This window comes from Oncorhynchus tshawytscha, linkage group LG02 (genome assembly GCF_018296145.1).
Source record: "Oncorhynchus tshawytscha isolate Ot180627B linkage group LG02, Otsh_v2.0, whole genome shotgun sequence".
In the NCBI taxonomy this organism is placed as follows: domain Eukaryota; kingdom Metazoa; phylum Chordata; class Actinopteri; order Salmoniformes; family Salmonidae; genus Oncorhynchus; species Oncorhynchus tshawytscha.
In genome coordinates this window covers 65053880-65065275 of record NC_056430.1, presented here as the reverse complement: position 1 = coordinate 65065275, position 11396 = coordinate 65053880, and the positions used below count along the sequence as shown (strand labels likewise).

General features: G+C 43.2%; 2 protein-coding genes across 4 annotated transcripts; one reads left to right on the top strand and one right to left on the bottom strand.

Moving 5' to 3' along the window:
- LOC112245561 (gamma-crystallin M2-like) lies at positions 1 to 962 on the bottom strand. Its single transcript, XM_024413674.1, has 3 exons — positions 933 to 962; positions 471 to 713; positions 1 to 141 (listed from the first exon to the last, which is right to left on the bottom strand). Exons 1-3 carry the CDS (start codon positions 960 to 962, stop codon positions 1 to 3), a joined length of 414 nt encoding a protein of 137 aa, XP_024269442.1.
- Positions 963 to 2360: 1398 nt separating this feature from the next.
- On the top strand, positions 2361 to 8609 carry scrn2 (secernin 2). 3 transcript variants are annotated; one of them, XM_024413707.2, is made up of 9 exons: positions 2361 to 2479; positions 3299 to 3467; positions 4028 to 4209; positions 5558 to 5757; positions 6340 to 6555; positions 6887 to 7052; positions 7511 to 7691; positions 7989 to 8148; positions 8248 to 8609. In XM_024413707.2, exons 2-8 carry the CDS (start codon positions 3300 to 3302, stop codon positions 8142 to 8144), a joined length of 1269 nt encoding a protein of 422 aa, XP_024269475.1. In that variant the 5' UTR covers positions 2361 to 2479; position 3299; the 3' UTR covers positions 8145 to 8148; positions 8248 to 8609. The 3 variants fall into 3 exon arrangements, with proteins under 3 accessions (XP_024269475.1, XP_024269476.1, XP_024269477.1); XM_024413708.2 differs by lacking the exon at positions 8248 to 8609 and having other exon boundaries at positions 7578 to 7691; XM_024413709.2 differs by lacking the exons at positions 7989 to 8148; positions 8248 to 8609 and having other exon boundaries at positions 7232 to 7652.
- Positions 8610 to 11396: the final 2787 nt, after the last annotated feature.

Sequence of the window (11396 nt, the reverse complement as noted above, 5' to 3'; positions counted from 1 at the left end):
TTAGTACCAGGAGTCCATGATACGCCTCATGCTCATGAACCTCATACCACTCAAGCCGCCCATGGCTCCCATTCCCATGCCCACGCTGAAGTTGCTGTACTCTCCAGGCCTCATGTACATCATCCTGCCTCTGAAGTGGGGCTGCAAGTGGGGCGTACATAAGCCAGTGGCCTTCCATCACGTTGCAGGACTGGCATTTGGACATGCGGTAATGATCCGTGACGTTGTCACAGTCGTTCATCATCACGTGCATCTGACCTCCGAAGTTCTCTCTCTCTCTCTCTCTCTCTCTCTCTCTCTCGTAGATCCTCATCCTGTAGTTTCCTCTGTGCTGTTTGGATAAAAGTACAACTTTCATTGATGAGATCATTATTTAGAACATTGTTTAATATGAGAGTGTGACCATTAAAATATGTTTTACCTTCAATGACAAGATGTGACAATTTTAAGCTGAAATATTTTCAACCTACCATGGCGATCATGCGGCAGGACTTGATGCAGTCACTCATTCCAAGGTGCTGCATGTAGTCAGGGTACTCGCCCCTCCTCATGAAGTACTGGTTTCCCATGTAGTTGTTGCGGTTGTACAGCATCCAACAGCCACTCTCAACCCTGCAGGAGTGGCACCTGCTCAGGTAGGAGCCCATGTCACTGCAGTCACTGCTGCACTCATAGGAACGACCCTGGAAGTTCCTGTCCTCGTAGAAGACGATCTGAAAATAAAATGGAATCATTTCTATGAATTAAACAATTGTATGAAAGAAACATTTTATAGACATTTGGGATGGTCTACTATTCGGTCCCAATGGCGACCAGGATATTGGGATGAGTCAAATGTTCATGATTTAGTTTGGGGTGCTAGAGCCCTTTTGTATATCAATCTAGAAAAATGTTGGTATGTATTTTCAAAACTTTCCCAGTGCTTGCTTTACCTTGCCTCTGTTCATGTTGGTGGTGGACATGTTTGCTAACTGTGCTGCTGGTTGCTGCTCCTGAACTGACTTCCTACCAAGTTTAACCCTTTCTTTTATACCAGACCAAACCCAAAGAATTGCTAGCTCCATTGTTCAAGCCCCTGACCCAGCAACATGCTATAGAGGCCTGTTGAGGCCACTAGAAAATTGACTAGAAAATTGACTAGAAAATGACATTTCCTGAAGTAGATTTGTGTGCTTGAACGTCTTGAAGTATTTTTGGTTGTGAAGTAGTAGTATAGTGGTAGTGGTAGCAACAGCTGTAGTAATAGTAGAAGTATTATTGGTAGTAAATAGGGTTTTCATAGGCTACGGGGGTTAGTTATAGTTACCTATTTTGGGGTGGTTTGTTGGTTTGGAGTTATTATAGTGGGTTATAGTGGGCTAGTATAGTAAGATATAAGGAGTACTATAGCATCATTAGCCATATTACGTGTTTTTAAGCTCTCTTAGGTCTTCAGTTTGAACATTCTGAAAGTTTTGTGGCAGTGATTTCAGTTTAGAATGTTGAAACCTGCATTCTGCCTTTAAAATGAAATGGGATATAACAAGCTTTATAGTTTATGAAGTATGAATAGTCGCAACTAACTGTGTTGATTCAGTCCGCACATGTCCACATTGGGTTGGTGTTTAAAATGATTATAGTTCAAAAAGTACATGTGGTATAAACAATCTTCTGAAAAGCAATCTAAGTTGAGTCAGTCTGCACATGTCAACTTTGGGTTGGTGTTTGTAGCTGAAATGGTTCAAGAGCAGTGGCAAATCCACATTTAGCTTTAAATCTATGGAGCTTTTATGCAAGTTTCAAACAGTTATGTTCAAAAGGTATACATAGTATCAAAACGCTGTATACAAGCACACAATTCCAGACCATCTGCACGTTTTAAAGGTTGAATGGAGTTTCTATCTTTAATAGTTCTAGAGGAGTAGCAGCTCCATTTTTTTTAACCTATCCTCTCCATTTAAAGCTATGACCATTAAAAGTGATTGGGATTTATGCAAAAGTGTTTGTAGTGTGAAAGGTAAGCTATAAGTAGTATCTTAAAGTTATGTTCTTACAACCTGAAGACAGCAAGCCTGCACGTTTTAAAGTTGTTTTGGTGTTGGTTGCTTTTACAGTTTTGGGCTACAGGTGGAAACAGAAGGAGAATAATAAGTATGTCGGATTTTCGATGGATGGGATGGATATGATATAATTCAGTTATCTATTTGATAATAGAACATAGAGGACTCAAATCTAAAAAGTTGTGATGATGTATTTTTGAATCATCTGGAATCTATCCAATTACTTTATGTGGAACAATCTCATTGTGCCTTGTTACACCAACATTTGTTGGCTAATTGTTGAAAAGGGCTATACACTTGTTTTTCTGTTATGTATTTGCAGCAAGTAATCAACGAGACTAGACCTTTAAATACAACCTTTGGATACGATCACGTGGTACGGTAGCTCCACGACAACCTGCCTTCTCTTTGCTACCGCGTCTGGTTTTGCGATTAAAAAGGTAACAATTTTACTGTAGGAATTTGCAACATATCAGTAGCCCTATTGATCAACATATGATAATGACAGCCAACCCTTGGATTGAAGTGAAATGACAGTCGTTTATTTGTGCATTTTAGCGTGATATCTCCTGAAACGGGGAAGGGACAGCAAGGACACATCGCTAACGTTACCGTTTATATAGGCCCTATTTTAAATAAACGTTTGACTAAAGACCATTTTAGGCCATAATGTCTCCGCAAGACTTCGATCACATTGGTTAAAATGTTTCCGAATTTTATAATAGGACAGCGTTACTAAATAGCCATGTTGATAAGAAGAAGGAGACGGCAAGGACCATTCGGATTTGTAAAGATTACCGAGAAGTGCAGTGCACAAGACTGCCTCCTTATCGCTCTGTTTGAGAAGGGATGGGCAATGCACTAGTTGACAGGAAGAACATATTATACCTGAGACTTCCCTAAAGATACTGTGTCTTTACAGGGATGGATGCCTTATGTTACGTGTATAGGCTTCTTAGGCTATATACAATAGTCAGAGTGGGAAATTAAATTGAAAAGCTGTAAAAACATGACTAATTGATAGTGAATAGTGACAGCGATATACAGTATGTCTATATTGTTGAGTTTGCTTAAACGCTTCTACAATTTATTGACCAACATAACTATGAGTATTCCAGATTTGACCAATGTATGACTAAGGCTAGGACTTTTTCCTGATGATTTGGCCTGACCAGGAAAAACTCCTGGCCTCCGATATGATAGCAGTTTATTTTCTGGTAATATATTTCTGGTGTTTGCTTGTCCTCTTGTTCATGCAGGATGGCAGAACATGAGCCACCCCTCTCGTGTGACTGCTTTGTGTCCTTGCCCCCCGGCTCGCAAGATGATCACGTGATTTTTGGGAAGAACTCAGACCGTCCTAGAGATGAGGTCCAGGAGGTTCTTTACTACCCGGCAACCAGTCACCCATCTGGGACCATGCTGGAGGTAAGCTAGGCCTAGCTTCACTTCTCCCCATAGATTGACCCTGCTGCAAATTACAAGCCTGCTGCCATCTTGGATCAGGGCTCTCTTGAAAAAGAGATTTGATCTCAATGAGATTAAACCTGGATGAAGCATGGTTAAATAACTCAAATCCATCTGCCCTCTGAACATTGTATGTAAGCCTGTAGTCAGAGTTATGTTGAAAAATGTTCACAACAGGTGTTTTGCTCTGTGACCAACATCACTAATTGGATTAGTGTTGTTTTCACTGGTGAGCAGTCAGTCTGGGCAATATAACTGAGAAGGGTTATCAAACCTCTAAAATACTCCACCCAGGTATACACAATCAACATTTTCTAATTTACGCTTCTCAAAGTTTAAAGTTTGAATGATAGACTATCATTTATATTTATTTTCACGCCTTTATGTTATCAACGGTTTATACGACAGGCTTAAGGTATTGGCTGAGTGTGTGTTGGTAGGGTTTGCTAGTATATTTGATGTTACAATCCAAAAAAAAGAGAATTGAACAACAATGTAAGTCTCCGTCTCTCATCCTGCAGTGCACGTACATTCAGATCCCCCAAGCAGAATACACCCATGCTGTGGTCCTCAGCCGGCCTTCCTGGCTGTGGGGGGCCGAGATGGGGGCCAACGACAAGGGGGTCTGCATCGGGAACGAGGCTGTGTGGACCCGCGAAGCTATCGATCCAGGAGAAGCCTTGCTAGGAATGGACCTGGTCCGGTAAGCCCGGCTGACCGTAGGCCAACATACCAAACAGTAGTGTTGTTTTGGGGGCCAAGTGAATCCTAACTTCAGAATCACCTCCTGATCCGAAAGATGGAGAGACGGGCTGGCTGGCTGTATGGTCAGGTTCCAGGGTCCTGACCGAGCGGTCTGATTGAATGACTTGTCTGGCTATGTCAGACAACATTGGATCCCAGGACCAGGAACGATAGGGTAGCACTACCCTTTGAGAATCAATTTACTAACTTCAGAATCACATCACTCAAAGTTTGGTGTGAATAATCAATGCATTGTTGTAATTGGTAAATTTGTTGAAAAGTAGATATACTTAGTCAGCCTGTAGTCAGAAAAGCAATATAGGGCTATGCAGTAGCAGATGTGCTACTGTAAATGTACTAGGTAGACTTCCTTCATCACAGGTTAATACTTACATGTGTGCGTAGGGACTAGTCGTGTAAACAAAGATAGGCCCTACTGCCGAAACATTTCCATAGGAGTTTTGATTGAATCTGGCCCAAGTGTGTTTTCACTTATGTCCCAAAGCTGTCTTTACATTGTCATAAGCATAACATTTAAAGGATTGAAGTGTAACGCTGAACAAATCATTTTAACAGTTGGCAATGGCAGCCGCAGGTTGGTCCTGTTGTACCACTGACTGCAGTGATATAGCAGTGATATAGCAGCAGCAGGACTAACCTACTCCAGGGGTTGCTGCTCTGTGGCTGACCCTATGCTGCTATGTGGCTGACCCTATGCTGCTATGTGGCTGACCCTATGCTGCTCTGTGGCTGACCCTATGCTGCTCTGTGGCTGACCCTATGCTGCTCTGTGGCTGACCCTATGCTGCTCTGTGGCTGACCCTATGCTGCTCTGTGGCTGGCCCTATGCTGCTACCAGCCTCACAACTGTGTGTATGTGGTGTCAGTGGAATAATATAAGACAGAATGTTCTATTTGATTCTATTCTACTCATAATCTATTCTATCACTATTCTGTTCCAGTATCCCAACACTGGTCCTCGAGTACCCACAACAGTAAACATTTTTATTGTAACCCTGGACAAGCACACCTGATTCAACTTGTCAACTAATTATCAAGCCCTCAATGAGCTGAATGAGGTGTGTTTGTCAAGAGCTACAACAAAAAAATGTGTACTGTTGGGGGTACTCGAGGACCAGGGTTGGGAAACACTGTTCTATTCTCCAGGTATTCTACTCTGCTCTACTCTATTCTACTATATTCTATTCTACTCTATTCTATTCTATTCTACTCTACTCTATTCTACTCTACTCTATTCTACTCTACTGCTCTACTCTACTGCTCTACTCTATTCTATTGCTTGACAGCTTGGGGCTTGAGCGTGCGGACAGTGCCTGGGGGGCGGTGAGTGTGATCACTGGTCTGCTGGAGCAGCACGGCCAGGGGGGGCCATGCAGGGAGGACCCGGCGCCCTTCAGCTACCACAACTCCTTCCTCCTGGTGGACCGCAATGAGGCCTGGGTCATGGAGACTGCCGGCAAGCTCTGGGTGGCACAGAAAGTCACCGGTGAGGAAACTGCTGTAACACCGTGGGAGCTGTAGTGTGAATGGACTTTGGGGAGGGAAACTGAGGGAGGCACAGGAAGTTACATGGTGAGAAAATTGCTCTAACATCACTGGAGCTGTAGTATGGGACATAAGTTTTGAATCAGAGGTTAGTTTTGGGTTAATCTCTGTTAAGAAGTAAAATCCCACGTAACTTGGTCAGCTGAGGGATTAATTTCTTTGTTCATACAGTCCGTGTTAGAAATTGAGAGTGGCAAATATGAAGTCTCCACCCTCACATAAAGAAATCTCTCAGCCAAAGCAGTTTTAGCACTGCCTTCACCCAATCATGATACGTGCAAATAACCAGCGAGGAAAACCCCAAAACCGGAACTAATGCTGCTCCTTATCTCACACCCCCCATTCAGTCTCTGCAGATTCTTCAGTCTACGAGCAAAATCTGCCCAAAGGAGATTATTTTTGTGGTTTTACCCTTATGGTTAGGACAGTGGGGAGGGTAAGCTGTGTATATCTGTGTATATCTGAGCAACTTCTACCAGCAGCATACAACTGTGCACCCCCCGCCTGTCTTTGCTTTCCACAGAGGGGGTGAAGAACATCTCCAATGCGCTGACCATCGGGACGGATATCTCGGCTGAGCACCCTGAGCTGCGGAGTGTGGCCCAGGCCCAGGGTTGGTGGAGCGGCGAGGGAGAGTTCTGCTTCAACGAGGTGTTCAAGTCTGAAAATCCCCCCGCCAGGATGGAACTGGCCAAGAAGCGCTACAGTGGGGGCACACAGCTCCTTCAACAGCATGATGGTGAGGGAGACTATTCTTTCTATTCTAATCTAATTCAACACGTTCAACTCCTTATAACTGTAAAAACTCCCAAAATTATGTTAAAGCAGACTATTAACAACACTATACATGTTTGGTTTGGTTGCCGTATTGTTTATACAGCTATTTTTATTACACATAATAAAGGCCTGGTATCCCCTCTTACCATTGAAAGTACGTTACATGTAACTAGCTATGTAATTTCCTGTCTCCTGCCATTTCCTGTCTCCTGCCATTTCCTCTCCGGTCGGCTTTCCCATAAAAATAGACGACTAATAACGTACTTAGACGATACATTTTCTGGGTTCCCCAGGTTCTGTGACGGCCGAGGTGATGATGTCCATCCTGAGGGACAAGCCCAGTGGGATCTGCATGGACTCTGGGGGGTTCCGCACCACTGGCAGCATGGTGTCCATCCTGCCCCGCGATCCCAGCCTGCCGTGCATCCACTTCCTCACTGCCACCCCCGACCCCTCCAGGTGCGTCACCTCACCGGCCTGGTCCCGAACTAATCACTCTGACCCTAACCCCATTGTTGTCTACTCCTTGTGTTTAATCTAAATGAGCTGGATAAGTGTGTGAGAAATGTTTGGGAAACTCCCCCTAGCCTACCAGAGAGCTATGTGGTAATGTTGCTATTTTGCTGATACCTTTCCAGTTCTTTCAGATTGGCAAGAGGGACTCAACAAGGGTGTAGGAGAAGTGGCAAGGGATTGGTTTGGAACCAGGCCCAGGAACCCCTCAGGCTATATGGAAGTGCTTCTTAAGATTCAGATTCGCTCTTTGCCGTTTATCTCTCTATTGCTCTTTTTCATCTTCATCATTTCCCCCTTTGGCAAAACTGCGTCTTGATAGGAGTTTCTCTGTGTCTGTGTGTTTCATTTGGTCCTTACCCCCTGCCCTCCTCCTCCTACCGGACTGTCCTCCGTCCTGCCAGGTCTGTTTTCAAGCCTTTTATCTTCTCTGAGTCTGTGACCCCAGTGTCGAGGGTGATCTCCCCACAGTACGGCCCAGACGACCCGGTCAGGAAGCAGCCACGCTTCCAGAGCCAAGTGGACCGCAGGCACGACCTGTACAAGGCCCATGAGGGGGCCCTGCAGACTATGGAGACCAACCCAGTACGTGTAGAAGGGGTTAGAATTAAATATGGGTTGAATATGCCACGGCTGAATGTAATAGGCTACACTTTCATAGAGTATTTTTTTATTATTATTTGTTAAACATTTTTTACATTGATGAGTGTGGGTACGGACTGATGGATATTGTGTTACGTACATCACCGACTTTGAACTTTTATAATTCCCTATAAACTTCACAAATTGCTGTTTGTCAGGTCTTCTCTGCTTGTGCACGTGCTTGTGTGTGGGGGGGCATTCATGTGTGTATTTTTGCGTGTGTGTGTTTCTGTCCCTCAGGACGCAGGGAATGCTCTGACGGAGACATTGAGGATGTTGGAGGGCCAGTGTCTGACGGACATATCAGCCCTGCTCAGTGGAGAAATACCAGCAGATGAGGAACTGGGGGACCTGTTCTTTGACTGTGTGGACACGGAGCTGAAGTTCTACCAGTGAGGAGGTAAGAACCGTGTGTGTGTGGTGTGTGTGTGTGTGTCTCTCAGAAGCACAGTAACCTTCTCATTACGCCAATGCTGCCTCCAATTTCTCTCTGTTACAGCGCCCTCATGTGGAGAATGCTAGTGCTTGCAGATCGGCAGGAGATGGCCCTGGGACTGTTACATCCTGTGCTCCTGTTAGATTGGCTCCCTCCCATCTCACGCATACAAACCCCCTGATGCCATTCCATCCATCATTAACACAGAATATAAATGTCTTAACGTTCCATGGGATTGGAGCATCATTATCATTTGTATCACTTTAGGGAGCAATGCTCGCCCCACATTAGTGAGTATGTGATAGACCACTACAGGAGTGTACATTACCAGTTAAATGTTTGGACACACCTACTCATTCAAAGGTTTTTCCTATTTGACTATTTTCTACATTGTAGAATAATAGTGAAGATGTCAAAACTATGAAATAACACATGGAATCATGTAGTAACCAAAAAAGTGTTAAACAAATCATTATATATTTGATATTATTCAAAGTAGCCACCCTTTGCCTTGATGACAGTTTTGCACACTCCTGGCATTCTCTCAACCAGCTTCACCTGGAATGCTTTTCCAACAGTCTTGAAGGAGTTCCCACATATGCTGAGCCCTTGTTGGCTGCTTTTCCTTCACTCTGCGGTCCCAACTCATCCCAAACCATCTTAATTGGGTTGAGGTCGGGCGATTGTGAAGGCCAGGTCATCTAATGCAGCACTCCATCACTCTCCTTGGTAAAATAGCCCTTACACAGCCTAGAGGTGTGTTGGGTCATTGTCCTGTTGAAAAACAAATGATAGTCCCACAAAGCGCAAACAAGATGGGATGGCGTATCGCTGCAGCGTGCTGTGGTAGCCATGCTGGTTAAGTGTGCCTTCAATTCTAAATGAATCACTGACAGTGTCACCAGCAAAGCACCCCCACACCATCACACCTCCTCCATGCTACACGGTGGGAACCACACATGCGGATATCATCCGTTCACCTACTCTGCGTCTCACGAAGACACATCGGGTGGAACCAGAAATCTCACATTTGGACTCATTAGACCAAAGGACAGATTTCCACCGGTCTAATGTACATTGCTCGTGTTTTTTTGGCCCAAGCAAGTCTCTTCTTATTGGTGTCCTTTAGTAGTGGTTTCTTTGCAGCAATTTGACCATGAAGACCTGATTCACACAATCTGCTCTGAACAGGTGATGTTGAGATTTGTTTTACTTGAACTCTGAAGCTTTTATTTGGGCTGCAATCTGAGGTGCAATTAACTCTAATGAACTTATCCTCTGCAGCAGAGTTAACTCTGGGTCTTCCTTTCCTGTGGCAGTCCTCATGAGAGCCAGTTGCATCTAGCGCTTGATGGTTTTTGCAACTGCACTTGAAGAAACTTTCAAAATTCTTGAAATGTTCCAGATGGGCTGACCAGTAATGGACTGTCATTTTCCCTTTGCTTATTTGAGCTGTACTTGCCATAATATGGACTTGGTCTTTTACCAAATAGGGCTATCTTCTGTATACCACCCCTACTTTGTCACAACACAACCCGATTGGCTCAAATGCATTAAGAAGGAAAGAAATTCTATCAATTAACATTTAACAAGGCACACCTGTTAATTGAAATGAATTCCAGGTGACTACCTGATGAAGCTGGTTGAGAGAATGCCAATAGTGTGCAAAGCTGTCATCAAGGCAAATGGTGGCTACTTTGAAGAATCTCAAATATAAAATATAATTTGATTTGTTTAACACTTTTTTTGGTAACTACATGATTCCATATGTGTTATTTCATAGTTTTGATGTATTCACTATTATTCTACAATGTGGAAAATAGTGAATATAAAGAAAAACCCTTGAATGAGTAGTTGTTCCAAACCTTTTACTGGTACTGTATGTATGTGACTATGTGTAGATCTGTTTCACATTAAAACACCTACTGTAAGTACACCATTTGTAAAATGTGCAATTCATTGTTACAAATGAATGGGGGTTAGTTGACCGACTGCCCCATGAGAATTAACTAATAAAATATTAGCTCTGTCTGTTGATGTGTCCTGTATTTATTAACACAGTAGTTTAAAACAAACACTGCGGTATTCAATTCAGTAATTCAGTATGTACTGACGTATTTAGTACAGTTAAGTAAAGAATTCAACAAATGTACAGTTTTGTTAAAGTTGGGGAAATTCTAACTCCGTCCTGATGGTGGCAGTGTTGCACTTCCAATCTTATAAAATATCCTAGCTCACAGCTTCAGAAGTCACCTAACCAAAGATTGTCTATTATATTGACAAGATCTTTAAGTGACCGCTCTAACAATGGAAATGGAAATACATGTCCTCAAAGATTGAATACAGGTTTGAGGCGGCGAGACCAGGTGGGACCATTCAGCCAATGAGAGGGCAGATCCGCGTTTTAACAACAGCCATTGAGATTGAAAGAAGACTCATCTCTTTATCTGTTCAATTATTGTATCGGTACATTTTATTTTGCGTTGTCTGATTTATTCCAACTTATTGGAATGCCCACCCAGTTGACTACTTTAAAATAGTGGACGCCCTCAAGTTCAATGTCCATGCTAAAACAGGTTATATCCATGATGTGTCTATCTATCTCTATGGCACAACTCTGATATAAAATCTTTCTGTTTTTAATTTGCCGAAATGCCACGTGCATCCACTTATATTGGTGCATTCGCATAAATCTAGCAACTACGGAACTTCTATTCGATCAAATAGGCCTGACGTAGGAAATTAGAATAACATTTTTGTTGACCAAATTTGACACGCTCTCATTTGACCTCACTACAAAAATTCCTCACTTCCTGGGTTTATTTTCTTTGCCAGATTTTGGGCGGAGTAAAACCTCAAGTCTTGCCTCTTGCTCTCTGACCTTACGGAGTCCCCACATCTGTTTTTCAGTGGAAACGGAAATTAGGCTGAAAATACTGTATCCGTGAAAACCGGAAACATCTGCTTTGTCCCCACTCCACTGGAGAGGTATGACTGGGAAAGCTAACTAGCTGTGAAACCACAGTTTATAAACCTTTTTATTCCTACTATAATACTACAATTTTGTTTTCAAGTCAAAGAGCTCAGTGGTAGGGCGATCAAATTGTTGAACCCTCAAAATCCAGAATGAGACGACACACAACATATGATGAAGACCTGCGAGATGCTACCAGGAGGAAAAGCGAGAAGGTAAATAATCATTTTTGTCAGTT